Below are 25,483 nucleotides of genomic sequence, written 5' to 3'. Positions count from 1 at the left end.
ATATACGTTACATTGCACACTGACGTAAGATGACTCATTCATCTCATTCACTCATCATTCATGAAATATATGGATCTACCATTTATTTGATAAATGTAGGTAAATATTAAGACCAAGCCTAGTATAACATTCATCAATATCAATATAATACCCATTCCAACTCATCACGTAATCTATTCATTTCATAATAATTTCATAGTAAAATAAATGTAATAATTCTAATAATGCTTCGTTTCTTTTTGTTTATATTTTAATGATAACGCCATAGTTCATTTTATTACGTTTTCAATAACTGATTGGGCGTTCTTGCGTGACATGCATCATCAATAATCGGCATACTCAACCTTGGTTTGTATCATTAACTAAGCTTTGAACTTGCATACGCGAGCTTATAACAGGACTGTATCTGAGCCAGTTAGTACAAAGGGCAAAGAAGATTTTTGTATGGTCTTTATTTTTCTTCTATTTATTTCATAAAAAGTTCGAGAATTTTTTTTTTACCGAAAAATAAGTTCGCTAGTACACGTACGAGCGAGAAAAATTATAGAATCGGACATTAGGTATTGCCAGAAAAACTTATGTCCTCATTTAACGGTAAAGAAAATGTTCTGTCGAACTTTATATTATAAATATAGAAAAAATAACATCATTATAAGATAAGGTATCTCAGATAGACAAAACAGAAAAAAGTCTGTCTGTTTGTGGTCGAGTCACCACCATACCATATATATAGCACACAAAAAAGTCTTTTAAACGAATTAATTGGGGCATGTAGTTTAATTAGTATTGACATCATCTTTCGCTAAAACGTGCCGGGTGAGGCTGTACGCAGGGTGGCAGGGCAAAAAACTTCTTATTCACAAGAAATTAGACCCCAAGAAACGTAGTCATCTACGTTGGGTTTCTAATTTCTTCTCTGCCGTGACTTTGTAGTTACGGGCTAGTGAAGAATAAAGAAAATTTTATAGAATAATAAAATATTACAAACCAAACCTACAAAATAAACAAACAATTTATTATTCAGTAATTTATATAAAATAACACATGGATGCTGGGTATCCAGTTCCTTATAGGCTTTACTTTGGCTGACAAACTATCGTGTGTCTTGATCATACCGTCTCTTGTTTTTCATAATTATGTTTCTGTTTCCTTTTTTATTTAAAATTGGCTATGAAGAAAACAATAACATTGAAGAATATATAGTGAAGATTTTAAAATGATAACAGTGTACATACTTGAAAATTAAATAAGAAAATTATGGACTATTTACATCGTATATTCAACAAACTTGAGTCACTTTCTATCCATGCCATCCTTATGGATATCTCCAACGTTATTAAAACTATTATATTTAATTATGATGTTACACCAACTCATTGACATTCCGCCCCACAACTTGTAGGTTCTATATCTGTGAGTATGAATACTGCTTGCTCCATTATTTTACTACAACTTTATGGTTTAAAATATCTTAATCTGTGTTGTTCATTTTCCTATCTGTGTATGGAGGGTAGAGGTAAGGAAAGTCATCTGTGTATATGAAAAAGTGTCGTAGGATGGCGCCACATTTGCATCAGGGTAACTCTTAAAAGAAGCGCCAAATACAAATATTGTTAGAGTAGGCTTGAAAAATAAACAAGGAAGTATGGAGATACAAGGAAGTAAGGTTATATTTACCACAATATTTTGTACAACGTAAGTTGTTGAAATTCTCAATAATTAACTACTTTAGTCGATAATGACATTAAATTTTTTAACTCGGCATACTTCAATTCATCTACGATTACTACATTCATACCATACCCTGTGCATCCACCAGCGCCATTGTGGAGGATTTTTGAACTGTTATTTAGCATACACTGGACACTTTTTCAACTTTTCTCCCATATAAGATGACTCTCCTTACCTCTACCCTCCATATATCTGTGCTTTGAAATTAAACGTTACTTTTAAACTTTAAAGGGCAGAATTTAAAAAGGTGTATTTAATGGTAGGGATTAATAGAAAAATTAAAAATTTCTAAATATACTTTATTAAGAGTTTTTCATTATATTAATTAATATCTTTATTGTGACGCGTTTCGCTTATTTTGTAATGTTGTCATTGGCTTGTTTATTTTAGAAAGAAACAATGGATCAATCTCTATTGGATATGAATTTGAAAAACTTGCCTATTGACTCTCGCAGAGCTGTTAAAATCATTGTGGTGAGATTGAAATGCATTAAGCTAGAACTTCTGCACCTAATAGATACCTCCTACTACGGTACATAAAGTACCACATACATGTACATAAAGTAAGTAGTAATAAAATATTGTTTGCAGGATTCATTATTATGCAGCATATATCCGTTGTTGAGTAAAATTAGTGATAAACTACATTATCAGATAAAGGATGAGATACCAGATGAACATTTTATACAAATTCGTAATGTTTATACTTTATGTGCAGATCAAATTAAGAAATGTATGATCATTTTATTTGATGTAATTAAAAAAGAATATCACGAAGGTGTTTACCTACAGGTGAGCTAAGTTTTTTTTTTAAATGGTTGCTTTTCTCTTAATTCAGCCCTTTAGCTGTTTGGTTGCTGTATTTGCAGCGGTGCAAATAAGCTAAGTTTGCTGGCTATGAAATATTTACCCTTCTCTGGATGTGGATGGCTCCATAGACACAGTCAATATTATTGTCAATATTTATATTTTTTATCAACACTTAAATTCTTCAATGTGTGTGCTGAACCCAGGCAATATTATTGTCAATAATCAGATTATTGTCACTAAAATAATAAACACAAATGACGGCCGATGGCGAAGTGGGCAGCAACCCTACTTTCTGAGTCCAAGGCTTTGGGTTTGATTCCAACAAATGGAAAATGTTTGTGTGAAGAACAGGAATGTTTTTCAGTGTTTGGGTGTTAATATGTATTTTATAAGTATTTGTATGTTATTCATGAAAAAAATATTCATAAGTCATCTCTGTGCCCATAACTCAAGCTACACTTACTTTGGGGCTAGATGGCGAAGTGTGTATTGTTGTAGTATATTTATTTACTTATATTTAATATTGATGGTGCATGTGGAGCCAATGGGTGACCAAAGTTGACCATTTGCTCCATCCCTATCAAAATTCAGTAACAAAAGCAATAATTATGTAAATCAAAAGACTTTCCTGGAATAAAAAGTAGCAAATGTGCTATTCCAGACTATAATCTACCTCTATGCTAGATTTCATCCAGAACCATTCTGGTGTGATCAAGTAGCAAACATCTATTGAGCCAAACCTCACTTTTATAATATTAGTATGGATATAATGTTATAACAAAAAAGTTGTCTTTTTCAGGAAGCCCGTCAATTTACTATAGAAAGAATATGTTGGTGTGTACAAAAATTGACATCAGTTGAACAACTTTTACAGAAACCGTCAAAAGAAATATCAGACTCTTCCAATGAATTTATAACTGTTTCTATGATGTATTTTGTCAATTGGATAGACCAAACATTTGATTTACTCGGAAAATTGACTAACGTTGTATCCAGAAATGATTTCAAGAAAACAGAAGAGCTTTCTAATGAGTGGAAGACAGAGGTAATATGGTTTTGGAAAATCAAAACAACCATTTGTTTTTTTTGATTGATTTTATTTGGCAGTAGAATCTTTTGTACCAATTTCAAATTTAAATTCAAAAATGTTTTATTCATGTAGTCATCACAGGCAATTATGCAACCTAAAAATGTTAATGGGGCCTGAGGGTGTGATTTCCCACTAACAGTTGATTTCCAAACTTCCTGACAAAATAAGTAGGAAGGAAAGAAGGAAGGAGAAATATTACTGTTGTTTTATTCTTTGTTGGTATATACTTTTAATAAGAATTTTTATTAGTACAACACAATTTTCTTTTGTCTTGTCTTAAGTTACATTTTGCACACAAGTGTTTTTTACTTTTTCTTATTAATTACTGGTGTCCCAAGCCATAGAATAGAAACTCTTGTTTCATACAAGGGTTTCTATTCTACCATTTTATATAAACTAAAAATATATTATATCATTCCTCAGAATTCATACTGTAATATAATTTACTAGACTTGCAAAACTACACTACTATCTACGATGACTCTGTGAATTGGATATAAATGTTGTTTTTCTATTTTCTGTTGTTTTGTGTGGTGTACAGGTGTATAATAATAATAAAGATATTCATTGATTCCTTTGTATATATTTTTTAGTTAGTTGAATGTGTGTGTGGCCTCCATACATCGGTAGATGAACTTCTCCTCTCTGCAATGACTCTGTGTAAGCATTGCCTGCCTGCTGATCAGTATGTTGTTAAAGCACGCTGTCAAGTGGTTAGTAGTGATCAAGTCTTATTTTTAATGCTTTACTATTTTTTTGTAATTTAAAACGATTGCAGTGTTTTTAGGTTTAGCTTTTAGGTTTAGTAATTTGTAAGATGTACTTCAAATCCCCCTCTTTACCCACTGGTGTTGTACGAGGCGAATAAGGGAATGTAACGGAGAGCAGCCAGCAGCGCCTTCTGTGCTATTACTACCATCACTGCGATTACCAACCCGCCTGCCCAGTGTAGATATTATGGGCAAATCTTCTAGTTGGGAAAGGCCTTTAGTCCACCAGTGAACTGTAATAGGCTCTTGATGATGATGACTTCAAATCCCAGCTTGCACCGCTAACTTTTCTAAGTTATATGCATTAACAGTGAAGGAAAATATTGTGAGGGAACCTGCGTGCTTGAGAGTTCTCCATAATAATAATAATAATAATAATAAAAAAAACTATTTCAAAAAGATTACAAAAATTGTTTGACTAAGGTCTAAAACGCTTCTCATTGTGGTAGGAGACCCGTGCCCTGTAGTGGGCTGGTAAAGGGATGATATGATGATGATTTAAGATGACGACGACTACGATGATGACGATGATGATGATGATGATGACGACGACGCCGACGACGACGATGACGACGACGACGCCGACGACGACGACGACGACGACGACGACGACGACGACGACGACGATGACGACGACGTTGATGTTTGTTATGAATTATAATGTAACATCCTTTTTCAGGTTCTGAGAGAGACCAAAACTTTACTGAATGAACTCATTGAAGGTGATTCAGACACAGTCCGTGCGACAATAGAAACACTGAAATTACCTATAATGCCTTTTAATATTAATGTACGTATAGATGTCTTAAAGGATGTTTTGTACGTGCTGGAGACCAACACCAACACAGCCTTGTTAGCTTTGGTCGTCCATTGCTTCAGCCATGATGTTCCTCCCGTGGAAATATTGATGAAACATTTTGAAAATTCCTCCAAAACATGTGCGTGTGTCGAAGCTGGTGACAGTAATGATGATGTTACCGAGAGGTGCACTTTTATAAAGGATTTTGATTTGTACAACGAGAGATTACTTCAAATTGGATCATTTGCTATGTCATGCTCATCTGATCAAAAGAGTTAGTTTTTTTACTTATATTTATATCTTCTTTTTGGTTTGTTTTTTTATTAAAGTTAATGAAAATGAAATGAAAATGAAATGAAAAATTAAAAACAATTTATTTGTTATATCAATTTCTTTAAAAACAATAGGGTAAGACCTCCATTTAAGTTTGGAAGAAACCTGTATTTGGAGGTTTCTCTCTTTCCGATACAAAGTTTGCACATATACTGATAACATGACTTAACCAATTTATTACATTTTATAATTTTATCCTTTTTTTTTGTTTTTATAGTTATAATTGTGACCATCTTGTTGGTGGCTTTGACTTACAAGTTGGCTCAGTTCCTTCAAGCAACTCTATGCCAAAAATAAAGTCTTTTGCTTCCTTAGTTAGGGCGTTCAGAAAGGACAGACAAACGTACAAACACTTTCGCATTTATAATATTATAGTAAGCATTAAATATGATACAAAAGTTAATAATTACTTTTTTATTTATCTTATATTTATCAAGATATGTTACTTTATAGAACTAAAGCAATGAATGCATGTCTTTATCAGGGATTTTAAACCTACGCAGTGGCCTAGCCAGCCTAGAAGCACTGGATCCTCACTTGGTCCCAGCTGTTATGTTCTCCCCGAGGAGCCACCATGCCTGCATACTCACCAGAACTTGGAGGCAGGAGATGATGCTGATCAGAGATAGTGTCTTCTTGATAGTTGACCCTGCTGCTTTCGCAGATGTAAGTTGTAAACTTCTCTTACTGTCTATCTACTGCCAAGTATAGCTGTTTCAATACCTAACATTTTATAGTAAAACCTGGGAATCGAAGTCTGTAGCCAAATGGGCTATTTTTGGTTTTATCACACTACAAGTTAGCCCTTGACTGTAATCTCACCTGGTGGTAAATGATGGTGCAGTCTAACATGGTTCGGGCTAATTTGTCAGAGACTATGGTAGTTATACTCTAATTGGTTTCTAAGCGACATCGCTTCGGAATATGGCTTAACTGTGGCTTAGCGGCACATCTTTGTTATTAGGGTGGTAAATAGCCACGGCCAAAGCCCGCCAGACCAGGCCAGAGAAAATTCAGAAATAATAAATTCCCAAATTGCCTCTGCCGGAAATCGAACTCGGGACCTCCTACTTAAATTCATAGCGCTCACCGTTGCGCAAGGAAAGTCTTCAAAATCAATGTCTTTGGCATGATCCGCTCAGCTGGGTCACTCCAATCAGCCTGTGAAGCTAACTGCAGAAGCAATAAATTACTTTTTATTTATTTAGAATGCAAGTGGCATAAATGTGATAGTTTAAATCATTTATACCCGAAGTGGTTCCGACGGCGAACCACGTGGGGTATAAATGATTTCAGGGATTCTTAAAGGGGTCTATGATAGTCTTCTTTACATCAGGTTTAATTTTGAGTTACCGCGAATGTAACTTAAAAGTTGCATTTACATCCATCAGGCGATCAGCTGAAGCAGCTATAAGCAGAGATGTGTTTTGTGACATGTGAGGCCAGCCAGTGGCGTGCACTTAATAGATGCACAAAAGCACTGCCTACCCTATAATTTATGTCTAGCTCGTATAAGAGGAGGATTTTTGCCATTTTATGCAATTTTCCCACTGTATCCATATTCTGGTAAGAAACCCAGTGCACGCCACTGAGGCCAGCCATCCATCAATGGCTTTGTCTCTTATTTTAGAATGTGCATGTGTTAGTAAAATCCCAAATCGAAGCATGTTTAAGCCTTATAATTTCCATTGGGACCCTGAGAGAAGTAGAAGCAGAAGTTACTATGAGTTTATTCGCTCTTTATAGCTCTTTGCTCGGTGCTCAACTTCTTCCTTTATTTTATTATCTTACTAGCTGTTACCCGCGACTTCGTCTGCGTTTGATTTTGTTTTTTCATGTGGCATTCAATTTAGTTGTAGTTCTATAAAAAAATAAAGTATTCAGTATTGCTAAGCCTTAAATGAAGAGTTCTGTCCTCTATCTCCAACCACATTCAGATCTACACAAAGTTTAGGGAAAATTAAACACATTATAACCTCTATAGTACAAAAATAATTATTTAAATCGTTTATAATTTGTAGGAGTGATGGTGTAAAATCGTCAAACACTTTCATCCCCTCTCCCAAAGGAACCGAGCTTAATGTGGGGATAAAAAGTATCCTATATTACTTCTGATACTTCCAAGAATATGTGTACAAAGTTTCATGAGGATCGGTTAGTAATTTTTGCGTGAAAGCGTAACAAACAAACTTACATTCACATTTATAATATTAGTAGGGAGTCTGTTATCTTAGTGAACAATGGTGCATTTGATATGGTTTAAAGGACTTTGTTTTCAAACCTTTGAAGTATTTCTAAATTCGAGTTTCTTGATGTGCCCCAAAGCTCAATGCCATATGTCCACACAGGTCTTTTTAATGAGTAGTTTATTATTGAGGGAGACTGGATGTTGAGGGAGACTGAGTGGGGAGTTGATGAATTAGCAAACATTTCATTCCTAAGTCAAAGACAGCGTATCTGTTCTATGAGAGGTCTAAATCATAGATCCAAGAGGTAATTTCGCTAAACTTTACTGTCACCGTCACTGTTAGTAAATTACATTCATTATTTTTATTCCAGAAAGCGAGGCAAATGATGCATCAGAGTTTGTTGGAAATAATGAAAGAGAGTCATTACGATAATAATAAAATTTGCCTATTTATCAACATGGGTTGTGTTATTAATGAATTTTTTGAAGTTTATGAGAAATGGGAACCGGATGCATTGACTTGTAATGAACAATTGGCTCATTTGCTGAAATATTTGAAAAAGGGTGAGTTAGTCCCAATAAATAATTTGAGAATGCGTTCACGGTTGACTTTTCTTTTCAGAGTATATTATTGGTCTAAAGCCCGTTTTCACTAACGATGAACAAGGCAATACTTTAATAAGAATCGCCTAATCTAACGAGATAGGCATACATAAATTTTTCACGAATAGTTGTCACCTAAGAGTTGGTGAAACATTTTTTTTTCTATGGACTTCGCCTAAATCATAAGGGATTACATTTAGGCGATTCCTTGGTTAAGTGAAAACAGACATAAGACTCGTTCTCAAGCAAGAATTTCCAAGTAAGCATATCGTAGACATTGTTTATAAAAACTTATAGGATTCAAAGCTTTGCTCAGCTGTTTTTGATAAGGGTTCAACAAAGCTGTTATTTTTATCGTAGCTAAAGTCTTCAAAACTTAAGTAAGATGGTGTACATACTTTTGAATAAGATATGATATTATCACAAAAGAGCAAGGTAAAGGGTCCAATTTGGTGTTCTTATCACCTAACAATTTTAAGCGTAGGTTTAAGAATTATATTTTCTTTCAGTACAATTAGAGTGCAAAATAGTAAGCAATCTACTCAGTTCAACAAATGAATACAAATACGACGTAAAAAGCACGAACAAATCTACGAACCCAACAATTCAACAACTCATAAAACGTCTAAAACTTCTGTACACCTTGGTCAAAAGAATAAACTTACTGTATAATCCACGAGAAAATGACGATGAATTTTACGAAGAACCGCCCGATAGTAAAACTTACAATAAATACGCTACGTACGTGAACTCGCCCAAGAAACAAACTAATAATCTGTCGAAAAGCGTTTTCGCTAGGACAAATGTGAGGTGCTCAACGGGAAAATTCCCTCTGGCGATACTAAAAAACCATTTAAAAACAAGGAATACCAGAGATTTGAGCTTCTCACTCAAACTGGATGCAATAAGTGATTTATCGGAACTAAAATTAAATCGTGAGCCGTCGATTTTGTATTATTCGCTGATGAAGTCGAAATCTTCGTTAAGAAAAGTCGTTTTGTGCAAACAGCGTGCTTTGCCGTATGAGAAAACAGATATAAACGATAAAACCAAACTTGAAAGCAGCGTTTTAGAAAGAGATAGCGTCATGGATGACGCAATGAGTTTACACATAACAGGTAATATTTCAAGCACCTAGAAAGGGCGCGCCATGGGAAATATCACGCTGCGTAAAATTTCGCGCAATTTATATGGGTAGACACGACGCAAGCCGCGCCGCCGGTCGCCGCTAACCTTAGCATGCTTGCTACATTTGACGGCCGATTGGCGCAGTGGGCGGTGACCCTGCTTTCCGAGTCCAAAAATGTGGTTCGATTCCCACAACTGGAAAATGTTGGTGTGATGAACATGAAGTTTTTCAGTGCCTGGGTTTTTAACTGTATATTATAAGTATTTATTAACCTACAACGTGTCACCTAATTACGAAATACTGTTTGTGCATAATTCCATAATAAATCACGCTGTAAAGATATTAATTCAAAAGAAGCATATTTATTTTTCCATACAAACAAATTCATTCTAAGTGCTTACTTATGACGACGCTTACGACGACGACGACGCCGCGGAAACGAGAGCATTGAAAAGTTGATAGTGGTTGGAAATGTAGAAGGCAAACGTCCCCGTGGCAGATCTCCAACCCGGTGGTCAGATCAACTGAGAGAATCTGGTGCCCGTACCTTCTATAACGCAATACAAATGGCCAAAGACAGGACCCGATGGAGAGAGATCTTATATGACAAGATTAATAAAATTGCAGTAACTTGATTTTATTGTGCATGTGATCTGATTACTTTCAGTATAAAACTATGGCAGTGGTTTACTCGGAAAGTATTAGCGTTTTGGTTTCACAGATAAGTCTGAGAGACAGTACATAATCTTACCTCTAAATATTATGAAAAAATATTTCGGTTTTCATTTAAACTTTGTATTATTCAGTCATCTTATGGCAATCTGTATTCTAATATGCGGGGTGGTGACGGTAGATTGGTCTGTAGAATACAGTTGTCACCACTCCTCCTCTACCTGCGGGTGTCGTGCTAGGCGACTAAGGGAATATAACGGACAGCGGGAAGCAGTATCCTCTATGCTACTACTACCAAAGACTGCGAACACTAACCCGCAGTGGCGTGCACAGGGTTTTTGACCAGGGTATGCATAAAGCAGGTAGGTAGATGGCATACAATAGAAAAATTCCCGTCCAATACTAGTTATGTAAAATTATTGGGTATGCAGTGCTTTTGTGCTTGTATGAAGTGCACGCCACTGCTAACCCGTCTGCCCAGCGTGGCGATTATGGGCACACCCTCCAGTTGGGAAAGGCCTTTAGTCACAAAGGCGACAAAAATCATATCCCCTGATTATTTACCCTGACAGAGGATATAATTAACGTGTCCACCTCCTAAAGCAAGGGAATGGGATAAGAGAAGTTTACCCGTGTCTATTACACATATATTATTTGTATATTATTTACACTTGTGCGCCAGTGCTCTGAGAGTTGATAAAGCTGTGGGAGAAGATACATTTTTATCCTTACCCCGGGGATATAATTGTCTCCTGTCAATACTAGCCGTGCCGTAGGGAACTGTTATGGGTTATACGATGATAATAAATATACTACGACAATAACCACAACACCAACTAGCCGCAAAGTAAGCGTAGCTTGTGTTATGGGTACTAAGATATTTGATGAAAATTTTTATGAATATAATACACATATTTACTTATAATATACAGATAAACACCCAGACATTGAAAAACATTCATGTTCATCACACAATTTTTTTTCCAGTTGTGGTAAGCGAACCCACCGCCTTGGACGCAGAAAGCAGGGTCGTTGCCCACTGCGTCAACCGGCTTTCTATGATATTTATGAACTTTGTATTTTTCAGATGTCCTGAACCAAATAAATAATTTAACTTTTAAAGCATCAACAGCTACAAGAAGAGCTTTTAATTCAACTGTGCTAATTGATAAACCAATTAAAAATAATGTAGATACGACGAAAAATGTGTTAAAGATGTCTATAAATAACGACGCTACGTTAAGACGCATTTGGAACATCACCGTAAACAGTAGCGCTGCAGATATAGAAACTACATCTAATTTGACACAGCCTTCGGAAGTTAACACCTTGGAAAGAATCAACGACTTGGATCTGCTAGAAAGTAAATTGAGCGATTTGAAATCATGTCATACTGAAACTAGTTTATAGATGAAATGTTTATTATATATTGTTTTATTTTTATTATATGAGTGTCGAAATCCGTCCAAAACAATAATAATGTTTATGTGTAAGTTTTCTAAATGCATTGGTGATTCGGTTCAAGAAATAAAGTTTTATTTTATAATTTTGGCCTCTTTATTCTAAATTAACCCGCGAACGGAAAAAATATAGAAGCCAAATAATAGTTAAAGTACAGAACCCGCAATGCGCGGGTCTGTTTTGCAGTGGACGGTGGTTTGGACAACAGCCGCTGCTGTATTCTCGCTGGTACAGAAGGAGCACATTCAGAATTGCCTTTCCAGTACTTTCAAGTATAATTACTGCAAGTGTGATTATTTATTTTGCTAAATATATGACGCCTTGTGGTAACATTAGTAACCTGACTTAGGTTACTCTGACCTGATGCTCATAAATAGCCCAAAGAAAACTAAGCGTCAGTGGGATTGGCTTGTGAACAAATTCTTTCTTCCAGAACTGAAAAATTTAAAACCAGTTTTTTTTTAAATTTTCGATGCTTTTATGTGGAGTGAAGTAGTGTCGAAGAAATCATTCAGATGTATATTGGAATTAACTTCACTTCACGCGTAAATATTAGTAAAACATAATAAAAAATAATTACAGAAATGTCTTAATGGATGGTGCTATGCCATATGTAGTTAATTACCAGATAATAATATAATTAAGCGAAAGGAGTTTCTCCAGTTTACCCGGCGCGGTGCGGCAGCGGTATTAATTCCATCTATTGCGGTTGATTCATGCAACAGAAAAAATCGAATAGCTTCTTCATTTGATAAGCTCCTTCTGAATTTCTAGATGCAAAAATGAATGTTTAAATTTTTCATCACTGGTGTAGTAAACTTTATAGTAAATCTAACAGTAACTCAACAAGAGTTACTGTTGAGCGGATAGATTAAAGGGGCTGCGAATGGTCGACGATAAAAAAAAAAACTATGGCCACATAAAGACATATAGAACCCTTATTCAGCCATTATTGCATGCAGCGCATTGTGACCAAAAACTTTGAAAACACCCGCGCACATCTCACTTCACACCTGCGGAATGTTGCTAGCTCACAAACTTCCCATTTTCCCCATTTTTTGATAAAAGTTTTGAACTTTAGAGGTAAAATATTTACCGTCAACTGCTAATTGGAATGAATTGTACTAACCGGTTTTCCAAGAAACCCTACTAAAGTGGTTTTTGATAAATAAATAATGATAAATAAGCAATAAGTACACACATCGCTGTCTAGCCCCAAAGTATGGGTAGCTTGTTTTATGGGTACTAAGATGACTGATGAATATTTTATAACCCACTGAATAACATTCATGTTCATCACACAAACGTTTTCCAGTAGTGGGAATCGAACCTACTGCCTTGGACTCGGAAAGCAGGGTCGCTGCAAACTGCGCCAATCGGCAGTCCTATATAAGTCTTGTACGCGGTTTTTGTATGTTGTCAATCCTATGTGTATAGGTAACTCTTATAACTTTCAACCAGCTTTCGTCTATGTGGGAACTCTTTGACTATATAAGCCTCCACGACTTGTCGTATAGCGCGGTGTTCCCTATCAAGGTTACGTGAGATTAAATGAGGCTAGTTTAATGAGGTTAGTGACTTTAAACATTTAATAACTTTACAATTAACTGACATACAAGGTGGACCAGTGTAAGCGGCGGGCGAGAGACAACTGACTCCTTCTAGTCACAAACGTTCCTACAAGCCTTTCGGCGAAACCGCTGACGCCAGCAGGCCCGCTACAGTCTCTGTTTTACGTGCTCAACGATTATATATTCTCCAAAAAATCCTTTCCGTTAGCCTATTCTTAATGGAAAGGTCTATGGGGTTCTGTAGTAATGTGTATGAAGTATCGTTATAATTGGTTCTTCGGTAAGTTACAAAATTAAATGTCTAAACAAATCAATAATCTAAACTTAACAGCGCGGCGTGGTGTGCGAGTTACCGTGATGCGTACACGCACGTACCACCTACGGCAGAGTCACGCAGAGTCCCGCACACACTGGCGAATCCCGACAGCCGGACGGACTCGAGCGACCACGAACGCTCCCGAATACCTATCTAATTAATGCTTCTAAATCTTCTACTGATTCGTAGTAAGTCACCCTACTGACATCAGCAACGTTCCGAAAAGCTTAGCGTTCCGGAACGATACTGCGTGGAAACCGATTTAGGGAAGCTATAACTTCCATCCGCCAAAAACTACATCATCACTTACCCCAATGATATTACAGTTGAGGTCTAACTTGTGGTAGAAAAAAACCCTAGAATTTTCAGCTAGACTGTTCAATCGGTTAACTTCAGTTTTATTGCCCATTCGTAAATCATACAGACGTAACTTGAGCCTAAGAGATCCCTATGCGTCCAATCAGTGATGTAAATGAAACCCTCTAGAGAATCACATATAATTTTTCTTACCCGCCTTCGAATGATACCTACATGAAATAGAAATATCTAAGGAAACTTTCCGGAAAAAATTCTTGCTGCTTATTTATTACTTTTAATACCATTATCAATCCATAACCGTCCCACTAAAGGGCATGGTGAACTTGAAGAGGTGATAGCCTAGGCAGGAGCCTATAGGTAGAAGCTTGACTTCAATTTCGGTGGGTCGACTTCGAATCCCAGCACGCATCTCTGACTTTTCGTACGTAATTAAAATACGGTGAAGGAAAACTCAATGTTCTCAAAGGTGTGCGGAGTCCACCAATCCGCGCCAGCGTGTGGACTACGGCCTTAACCCCCTTCTTATCGTGGGAGGAGACCCATTCTCCTTATAGTGCGTCATAAACTCTCAGAAAGAGGGGGTTTAGGCAATAGGTGCGCGCTACGCGCTGCTGGCCAAGTGCAGATTGGTAGACTTCCACCACCACATTTGAGAACGTTACGAAAAACTCACAGGTTTTCTCCTTCATCGTTAAAGCAAGTGATACTTCAAATTTCTTAAATTACAAAAAAAAAAAAACGTGCGCACCTAAATCTAAATATTAAGAGGTGCATGCCGGCGATCGAACGCGGTCACCCCTAAATGGAGGCTGAAGCTCTAACCACTGTTCTTCAGTATAATTAATAGCAAATCAATAAATAAAATGTTTGCAACTTTATAATTAGGTAGGTGTATGAGAAAAATTACTTGGTCTGTTTAGCGGTCATATATGTTTATTGGTTAGGTAGGATATAGGTAGGTCTAACCCCCATATATTTAGGATAGAATTAAGAAGAACCGTCTTGTATGAGTGTTCGAAAAAGTGTCCAGCTGTATTGAATATATTATCAACTACACTATGTTAGTGTATTTGATGAAACTGCAACATATTAAATCTTTTAGACAGTCTTTTCAGAGACTGGTTAAGGAGTAAATCCTAAAAAGGTTTGAGTGGCACCCTTCTCCGCGGCGTAAGCACTCCTGTTTTTTTTTTAATTTTGAATACTCGTTACCATGAATGTACACTCATGTCTATAAATTGTATACTTATATATTTACATAAATGTAATATATATATATCTATGTGTTATGTGTGTTATATATATATATTACTTCCTGAAGTTTTGGCCACACCCTCACTCATTTTTCTCGCACATCCGGTTGGCTGGTAGAAAATACTTTATAGCATTAAGTCCGCCAATTGTAAACGAATTTATTGATTGTGCAATGAAGTGAATAAATAAAAAAATAAACCCAAATTGTTGACATAGTATATTTATAACAAATATTTTCAACAAAAAGCTATTCAATTCTGAAGTAACATAGCCTATCTTTAATTTCAGTAGTTAATATTATTAACATTCAGCATGAACTATTGATTTGTAAACGAAGCCAGAAGAATCTAAATAAAATACTACGATCTCTTTCTTTCAATCTTTAGTAGATTAAAAAAAGGCTCCGGTATACCTATTCTGAATCTGAATCTGTTGAAAAATAACTAAATATTAAAATGAGATTTTCAGTTATAATTTTTAGAGGTGAAATATTAAACATTACAAAAAAGTAATTTTATTAGTTAGAATAACCTTCCCCTTGACAGCATGTTATTTGTATGCATAGTTTAGGTGATAAGTAGAAATATTTTGTATCTTATTCCGAAGGATCGTTATTGATTTTCTGTTGAAAAGCTTAAATATCCAGCTGGAGTATCAACCGAATTGCACTTAAATCCGTTCAGTAGTTAGCTATCGCGCGATGCGTTAATGGATAAAGAGACAGAAAGATAGAAAATAGACAGGCAGACAAAAAGTTATTTAAATCTGTTGGGTTCCCTATCGATATTTAAGCTTCTATTTATTAAAATTTCTAAAAATTATTTAAAGTAAATTAAATTTTTCAGCTAGTTTTGTTTTTCGTATAGATATTTAAAGGAATATTGTACTTTTCGAATGTACAATAAACAAACTTGGGTACAATTTGTTATTACTTTACCGAGCTTGTTCTTAGTTCAATATGCATTCTGGCATGCATGCCAAATTTCATTAAGATTTGGGAGACCAGTACCTAGTTGAGAGAAATGTAGGTGACCTGACACCTCGTTAAAAGTCATCACAATTTAGTGTACAAAATCATGAATTTAATTATTTACTATCAGTTTAGCAAGACCAAGAAGCCACCCGACCTTTAATGGATATAGACCTTGGCAAATATATTTCCATCCGTAATTCTATAAAGTAATACCCACCTGCACTCAATTTAAATAAACCTAGAGCTAAGTGCCTATCAATTTGAGTGCATATTGTGCAATACCTTGAAAACTCCACCCCTGTGTACCCGGGACAAAAAATGTGTTACTTGATATTACTGAATATCAATCGTATTATCACAGCCATATGAGCTATAACAGTATAAACCTGCCGATTAAAACGTGGCCTACCGTACGCGCATGTCTCTAAAAGTTTTGGGCCCAGTATAAAAGCTGAAACGCTCTGGACCCAACATCATTCCCGCCAAGATCTTACAGTTGAAGCAATTTGAAATCAAACTTACGGGAAAGTTTAAGTTTAGTGTGTGAAACTGGAATAACTTCCAAAGTAAGTATAATATAGCTAAGCGCATACTAGTAGATATACCGGGCTAAAACAATTCACTAATACTGTGTACCACCAGTTTTTTATTAGTTTTATTATTTATTAGCTGTTGCCCGCGTTTTTCGTTTTCGTTTATTACGGGGTTTTAGCGATCCCGTGGGAAACTTTTGTTTTTCTGGGATGAAAAGTAACATATGCTTCTCTACTAAATTTCAAACACCTCTATGAAAAAATGTAGTTGATCGGTTACTTAGTTAAGGCGAGAAGAAATGCAACAAACAAACAAACAGACTTTCGCATTTATAATATAGAAGTTATATTTTTTTTGCGTAAAAACGTGTTTTATTAAATTATTAACCAACAAACAAACAATATAATAGGTAAATACAACGAGATAAAAGCTAACAATTTAATAGGTGAAACCTTATATTACATTAGTGCATTTCGAACGCAATTTCGGACGCCGAGTCATCCTCGTCAGTTGAATTTTTAAAAAATACGATGGAATCCTGAGCTTTTTAGGGAAAACTTTCTGCCATAAATATTAATTTTTCAAGCCATAATCAGTTATACTAAACTAAAACTTAGGTTTGATTTTCGATAAGGTTCGGTTTGTAGATAAGGTTAAGTTCTTATGTATTGTCCCAGAGTTACTTTTTAATCTTCTTATAATTCGCGTCCCACGAATTCACGCTTGGCGGGACCGGCGAAGCGTCTCATGTCTGAAATGTATGGAAATGTACCAAGCATATCGCGGGTAGCGGAGAACGGCGGCGTGCGGCTTTCCTTACTTTTGCGCGAAGCGATTTGACTCGTGGCCAGCACGTTAAACAATAGTTTACGTTTATCAATAGTAAGTTCTTTGCAGTAGGTACTGATTTTTTTTTATTTTTAATTCCTAGATATCTTTATAATTTTTAACCGTTTATACTTTTTTATATCTTCTTCCTCTTTTGCTTTTTAGGTGTACCAAATCAGAACGTTGTATTTCGCCAATCTCACGTATATTTGGAAGATTCACTAAGGAGATTGTTAAAAATACATTATATTAATATAGTACCATACTTTTTTGTAATCTTAGTCCAAAATAAGGCGTTTGAAATTTATTTAAATATTACGTTACCGATTTCTACGTCAGTCCAACATACCAATAGACATATTTAAGGATTTACGGAAAGACATGATGGCAGGAAAAACATGATAAAAATATCTAACAATTATTGTTCCTTGGTTGTCTACGGAACTCTATTAAAATGGGGGCCGCAACAAAGCCGGGTAGCTTAATTGCAGTTTGGGGGATGGAAGGGATAGCCACATTTCAGTCTTCGATGGATTATAGATAAATATTGTTTCATACCTGGATAACGTTCTGGATAGTTATTATTATGTTTATCTAAAATCATTCATTTCAAGATAACCCAAAATGATGTACCTTTTTATCAAATGGCACTAATACCTGGCAACGTTTTGCGATTTTAAGATTTTAACGCTACTTAAGTCCTTTGTATGAAAATCAACTATAATTGAACGCTATAATTTATTCTACGACATGCTACAATGCTTAGACTGTTTAACATTAAAATACAGGGCTCTTCGCATATCTACTTGGATAATAATAATTTCCATTTAGAATTAAAGTTGATTTTTTATTCAAATCCAGACTGAATAAGGCGAACTAACTGTCTTAGGCGATTTTGCTCCTAAGCTAATACGCTAAGTAAAGTAAAAGGACAAGAGATTTATTTAGCTTTCCGGTGCGATGTTATAAATCGGTATGGGTTTAATAAAACTGCGATACCCACTAACAGGTTAGCCCATTGCCAATTCGTAAAGACTGTCTTATCGACAGCAGAGTTGCGAAAAAGTGACTAACATTAAAGATACCTCGGCAATTCAATTACATATAGGTACGCGCAGTTGTTGATTTTACACGAGCATAAAATACGCAGAAAACTTTTATAACGAGATAGGTACTAATTATTTGCAATGTCCCCAAAGCGTCAGTGTCGATACTAACGCGGATAGACGTCGATACGGAGATATCTCAGTACGCTACTCGAGACTTTGCGTCAACGCGCAAGTGAATTTCATTAAAACTTGAATATTAACGACTTTGGAAGAGAAACTTATTATTAATGGAAACTCAGGTGCAACAACCGTGCACCTGTGTAATTAAATCTGTCAAGTTAATTGTATCTATTATATATATAGCTTTTTCGCAACTCACAACGAAGGTGTCTGCGATTAGTAGGTCTCTACTGAGGTACCTAAATCTTTATGAATATGCCAGTTTCCTTACGTTACGTTTCATATGAAACAATACAAGGCAAGCGAAGCGAAACATGAATCTTTTTGTGTCTAGGTGTTTACTTATTATAAGTTTCTTTGAATATTTTTCATAAAAATATTCATCTGTCGTCTCGGGCTAGAAAGCGATGTGTGCATTGTCGTAGTATATTTACGAGTATTACTTTGCTCCTTTTGCTGCAACTCGAAAGGGAGGTCGATAAGTCAGTCTTTACGAATATGAAAGTATCGTTATAAGGACAAGATTTATTTGACAATATTATGAAAAAAATTTAGCATTTATTTTATAAGTCAACGCATATTTATGTGAAGTTTGTAACGATTTTAATTTTTTATTTTATTTGGTTTACCAACAGCTTTACATTTCAAAAAAACAATTTAAACTAGCTTATACTGTATGAAGACAAAATGTAAATCTACTTGCAGGTAAACACCGCATGCAATAAATAGCTTTAAACTAGCTTACAACTACACAAACAAGATGAAAGTAGAAATACAGTGTAGGGAGGAAAAAAAAAATTAAATTATTATACTTTGCTTAAAGCTAATTCTTTCTACTTTCGGTAGAAAATACGCGGTTTATACCAACAAAAAATACTTCATCATCATCATCAGAATCAATAGCCTATAACAGTCCACTGCGCGAGTAAAGGGTTGGTTCGCCCAAAATCACCCACGCTGGGCAGACAGGTTGACAGTAGAACGTAGTAGATCGTAGTAGTAGCTTAGGAAATCCGAGGGAAGAGGGAGGGCGAAGGGCGTAACCTATTCTTGGTAGGTATAAAACAATTAAAAAGTTTGGGGTGGTATTTAAACGAAATGCAATTTCCATTAAAACTTGAATGTCAATATCGACGGTAGAAGAGGAACGCGTAACACAGTTAGCTATTATTAACTGAAACTCAGGTGCAACAATGGCGTGCAGCCTTTGTAATTGAATTTACCAAGTTATCTTTTGTTTTAGTCGCTTCGTTGCGACTCGGCTGTCGAGAAGTCAGTCTTTACGTTATTAATGAGACAATGCATGTTTTCTTAACATTAATAAGACATACTTACTCGCTGCTTTGATAAAATGAAAACAATGCAATTTCTTTTAAATTGAAACGTAAATGTACTCTAACATTTTATACGTAGTACGTATTAAATATCTTTCACTTCTATAGTATTGTATAGTGTAGTGTCGTTTATTTATTTATTTATATTTATTAAAAAAAAAACAAGATTTTGTTTTTAGGTGCCAACCCAAATAATATCTTATTATTAAGCAAAATTAAAAAAAAAAAGTATTAAAATATTAATATTCCAACACCATAGATTGCCCAGATTAAATCGCAGTGGTACCATAGGATAGAAAAACTAAAACCAAGCGCTAAACACGCGCACCTACCTGCGAAATAAAAATAAAATAAAAATTTACTTTGTTGTACACCAAACACAAGGAATTATAAACAATAATTACAGATATAACACGCAAACCAACAAACACGCAAGCACGTCTGTGTTTCAAGTTTCCTACCAACAAATTTCTAAAGTACAATTATCAAAAGATTTGATTATTAGTACCAAATTTATGAGGCTTTGCATTGAATTGGACTTTAAACAAATACAGCCAGTATTTGAAAAATTTAATGTTTTGGTCATTTTGTCTTTAGATGAAGAGGTCGGCACATGTGGGAAATCCTGGTAGGCACAGTAGTTGCTTCCTTATGAGTATCACGACATTGGTTTTGGCGTATTCGATTTATATTGATCAGGTAAGATAGACCGTATCCCATTTATTTATTTCTTATATCTTATTGATTTCGTGTTGCTAATTGAATATTTTTATTGAATTGTAAGGTTGTGGGCTTACCACCGGAAGCATCTTCTAATCCCTGGCCAACGTTCCCAAGAAGAAATGTTGGAGCTTTGGCCAGAGACGGGTATTTGAGAAGCGCATCTCCTGGTTACAAAAGGAGCATCTCAACCTTAGCCAAAAATGGTCAGCTTCCAACATTTAGAGCCCCTTACGACGAAACTGATAAACAGGAGCAAGATGACGAAGAATCGCACGAAAAAAGGAACTTGGCATCAATTGCAAGACTGCGCAGCTACTCAGCAATGAAAAGAAACATACAATCTCTGGCAAGAGATGGTTTTCGTTTTGGAAGAGGACAATACAGCCAACCGAATGATAAGCGCAACATTGCCGCCTTAGCGCGTAACGGTCTAATTCACAAAAAGGATGAAATAGTTGGGGATGAATACTACTTCCCATTCTATCAAAATCCGGTACCACCACTTTCAGAAATCGACGGCCCATTGGATTATAACGAAATTTATGATTTACAACAATCGATAAATCCCGAAATGCTGCCACCTCTTTCACAAGTGTTTAAAAGAAGTGATACTGGCTATTCACCCGATGCTTATGCGATGCCTTCGAAAATGGATTACGGCGATAATTGGTATCTAAAACGAGGTTCTTTTGGACTACCAGCACATGGACTTTACAGACCAATTTACATCGAATCAAGTGGCAACATCAGAAACAAAAGATCTATTTACTCTCTGCCTGACGTAATTGACCGTAACGACATCAATGATCCTGAAGATTATGAAAATGAAGACAAGCGATCTGTTGGTAAGTGAGAGGGCTAGGAAACTTGTTGATATAATCTTTTTCCTAATATTTACCAGTATACTACCGTTTTACATGATTTTTTTGTTATTTTTTGTTGTTGCGTCTGTTACAGATCAAGACGATGACGTTTCTCGTGAAAATTTCGAAAAGCGTCACATTGGTTCACTCGCCCGATTAGGTTTATTGCCATCTTTTAGATTTACGGGTGGACGATATAGTAGGTCAGGAAGAGCCAGGTTGTTATTACCTAGCCATGAAATTTACAGGTGTTTAAAATCTAAATGGATATGCAATCGGTGTTCTATAGTTTGTAGATAGACAAAAATAATGTGCTTTTAATGCTTTTCGAATAGTTAATCGAAATAACACTAAATATATTAATAGAGGCATGATAAATGTTTAGAACGCATTCGTTAAAATTTTATGTCGGTGTCTAGAAGGCCTTGATTGATTTAAATGTTGTGCTAAAAGAAGTCATGGTTACGGTAAAAAATTCAAAGCGCATGTTTATGTTCATTGTTTAGATGCTATCAGTCGGCGTTGACTACAAAATTTAGCATTTCTTGTGAATGAATTTGAATATTTAAGATAAATGTATAGATGTCATTCAAATTTTTCATTGTTTTAAATGATTAAAGATAGTTCTTTTTCAGGAAGCATTCCACTGACGAGAATTTCGGGACTAGGTAAGTTATCAAATTTACTCGAATACTAATGTAGCGTTTCCTAAATAATCCAACCTAAAATAACAATTAAAAATTTATCAATGATGATAATGAATCTACTAAAAAAATAATCTTTATCCCATTCGGAAAGTTGGTGAATAAAGAATTGTAACTGGGCCATGCATTTTACACGGAAGCTGTATGCAAGCCGAGAACGTTTCTTCAGGAAATTAATTTTAGTGTAACATACGGTAGCGCTTTTGTTTTTAAATAGTAGTAGAGGAAAGCAATGCAAGACAAATGCTTTATACCACTTTCAGGCTTCCTTGTTTTTAACGGACGGACGGACAGAGATCAGTTCTGAACTGTTCAAAAAATTACAGCAAATCAACCGCGATTGCTGCTGCCTTATAAATATGCATTGTTTACGCAAGCATACAAGATAAAATCACGTCGGGGTGCACCTATTCTATCAAAGTTAGAAGTAGCTGCATAATTTTTTGCGACTGGAATCTACTGTACATATAGTTTTCAAACTTGATTAATGCAACAATCCATTAACTTTTTAGTTGGCATTATTTTTATTTCCGAACTCTTTTTTTTTGTTAGTCTTCTGTTCATATTTTATCCTTTTAATTTGATTTAACGGAAGTCATCATTTACCTTAGAGTCTCGTGTGGATTATAGCTTGTTGAACTCAATTTAAAATATATTCGTATGCGTAGTTTATTAATCACATTAAAAAAATGTTTTTTTCGACAGGGAATATCTCTCTGATTCCGAAGCTGACGTATCCATCGATTCAGACGACTCCGACCTACCGCCGCCGCCAGTACCTGCTCACTCGCACCCGACCGGCCGGTACCTCCATCGACCGCTAAAGAATGATCTCCCGAACACACCTCTCCCCCAGTCTCCCCTAATACTCTACAATCAGGATACTTTTGCCAAGAACCGCTGGCAGAGTAAGGACAATCCTAAGTTCTATTACTTTAGGTCCCTAAAAGTCCCCTACCATTCATCCGGAAAACGGTACTTGACGCTTCCCGCCGCGAATAACATCCATTTACGGAAGGAGTACCGCAACAGCAGTCTCCCAAGTCGTCGTAAAAATCAGTAGCAATGCGATTGCAAGCTGAGGAACAAACAGGCCCTCAGCTCTGTCGAAGCCAGTGGACATTAAACTGGAAATATTGTTCAGTTTGGTTCAATATCAGGGCTTCGACAATTGCGTTTTCCGCATAATTTATTACTCTGTTAATGATTGCATTACGTAGAATAATCGATTTAGTTATTCAGGAAAGTGGGAACATGCAAAATTGACAATAAACTTAGTTGAATGGAACGAAGGGTAGGGCATGTACCATTAGTAAATTTTTAGGCTAGCGGTTAAGGCTATTTGAAATATATTATATGATCAATAGCATTTAAGAAAACGACTTTGGCCAGCACATGACAAACAGATCAAACTAAGGATAATATTTAAGATATATTAGAGATTACGTTGCCAATCGCAAATTACGTGTCTATCAAATATTATAGATTATAGGAAATGTTATTTGATGTTCGAATAAGTATATGGGCATTACAAAATAAAAAAAATATATTGACTGGAACCTTGTTTAAAGAATATGGGAAAACTGTATAGTTCATGATTGTAATTCTACATTCTATAACTTCTTACACCTATGTAGTTTCTACAACTGATCATCAAAAAGTTGTGCTTATTCAAATATTAATTAGTTTACATATCGAAAGATGTCTCTAACTAGAATTTGCTGTGTTTGACAAATAAATTAGTATTTCTAATATTTTTTAAATTAATATATTGTATTTTTTATCTTTTGAGCTTTTAAACAAACGAGTTAATGTATGTAATCGAATCTTTAAAATTGGACAATAAAGCGGGCAACTTTCGGTGACCACTCTATGATAATAATTTTAAAATATTTACTGTAGTTCTTTCGATTGTCTTCTTAACTACTAATAACTATTTCTAAGATAGCGTAGGTGTCTATTTATTCAAGTAGAGTCCTATTTATTGTAAATAAATGAGAACCACCATAATATTCTTGTTTTATTATCAGCTTTTCTGGTACTTACCTCAGTTTGTGGATATGCAAGTATGTCTTTCCGGCACAAAAAGTTTAGTTGGTTTTTCGGTCACTTCTAAGTTTTACATCAGCATTTTTAGGAGTATTTGTTTACTTGATGATACTGGATGATTAGGGTGCTTAGTAATAATAGAGGTCATTGATTTAGCTAAATTTATATGAAGATCCAAGATGTGCCTTTCCCAGGAGTAAATAAGGATGATATTATTTTTAAAGAAGGAAATATTTGATTTCTTCTTAGTTATTAACCCTCGTAACCCCCGATGTAAAAACGACGGGGTGTTATAAGTTTGATGTGTCAAAGTAGTATCCGAATGGCTGAACCGATTTTGATTTTTTGCTTCTTTGCAAAGTCGACTAATTCAGTCGGGAGTATTCTTATATTTGATGGAAATCGGACAATAATGACCGCGGCCATAAAGGGGGGGTGTGTTTCTCAACTCCCTCAATATGGGTAACAAACGAAAGGGCTTCACTAGGAGAACACTAAAATGATATAATAATGCTGTTAGTCCAAGATGGCCGCCACCACAAAATAGCGATTTGAAATTTTTAATTTAAAATAATTTTAATTTACTTACTTTACTTTGGGAATTGGTAATGGTTCGCATTTCACTAATTCACGGAAACCGTCAATGCCGAATTAGTTCCTTTTTTTCAATCAGATTTAAAAAAAAAAAAAAAAAAATATTAGTAAATATATATAAAATTGGAATCTCGGAATCGGCTCCAACGATTTTCATGAAATTTAGTATACAGGGGGTTTCGGGGGCGATAAATGGATCTAGCTAGGATTCATTTTTAGAAAATGACATTTTATTTGTGTTTTCCGGTAATAACCGATTTGCTGCAGACAAAGTTGCACGGGTGAGCTAGTAAAATATATAAACGATATTATTTTCGAAAAAATATTTAGCGTATAGGAATCGTCCAGTTTCCGTTTAATTTAAGTAAAGTAAAGGAAGGTAGATCGAAAATATAGAAGCTTATTCCGCTTTTCATATAGCAATTTAGTCAATATAACATAAGTATATATATCTCGAATTGCGGAACCATATGGACACGATTCAAAGAAAATCAAGGTTGATAATATTGTTTAAGTCAGGCTTTGAGACACGTGAGGTGAGTGCTATGACTGGATGATGTGTAATGGACTCTGTCTAGAGCACTCGCATATTAATAAAACCAGTAAG

General features: G+C 35.4%; 1 protein-coding gene across 1 annotated transcript; it reads left to right on the top strand.

The window, feature by feature from the left end:
* The first annotated feature begins 1,913 nt into the window (after positions 1-1,913).
* On the top strand, positions 1,914-23,939 carry LOC120630987. The gene is made up of 17 exons (XM_039900369.1): positions 1,914-1,990; positions 2,122-2,205; positions 2,323-2,523; positions 3,341-3,586; positions 4,225-4,344; positions 5,081-5,474; positions 6,018-6,199; positions 8,093-8,285; positions 8,834-9,442; positions 11,213-11,512; positions 13,585-13,610; positions 18,580-18,584; positions 20,585-20,642; positions 20,728-21,511; positions 21,624-21,777; positions 22,165-22,197; positions 22,939-23,939. The coding sequence occupies exons 1-17, from the start codon at positions 1,988-1,990 to the stop codon at positions 23,294-23,296; spliced, it is 3,750 nt and encodes a 1,249-aa protein (XP_039756303.1). The 5' UTR covers positions 1,914-1,987; the 3' UTR covers positions 23,297-23,939.
* The last annotated feature ends 1,544 nt before the right edge of the window (positions 23,940-25,483 follow it).

This window comes from Pararge aegeria, chromosome 17 (assembly GCF_905163445.1).
Source record: "Pararge aegeria chromosome 17, ilParAegt1.1, whole genome shotgun sequence".
Taxonomy (NCBI): Eukaryota; Metazoa; Arthropoda; class Insecta; order Lepidoptera; family Nymphalidae; genus Pararge; species Pararge aegeria.
The sequence above is the reverse complement of the archived record's forward strand: the minus strand, read 5'-3'. Positions and strand labels throughout refer to the sequence as shown.

Bases quoted from the DNA above. Each gene is read 5' to 3' on its own strand.
- LOC120630987 (XM_039900369.1), top strand. The intron at 6,200-8,092 runs GTAAGTTGTAAA...TTTTTATTCCAG, and splicing joins ACCCTGCTGCTTTCGCAGAT to AAAGCGAGGCAAATGATGCA. The intron at 20,643-20,727 runs GTAAGATAGACC...TTGAATTGTAAG, and splicing joins ATTCGATTTATATTGATCAG to GTTGTGGGCTTACCACCGGA.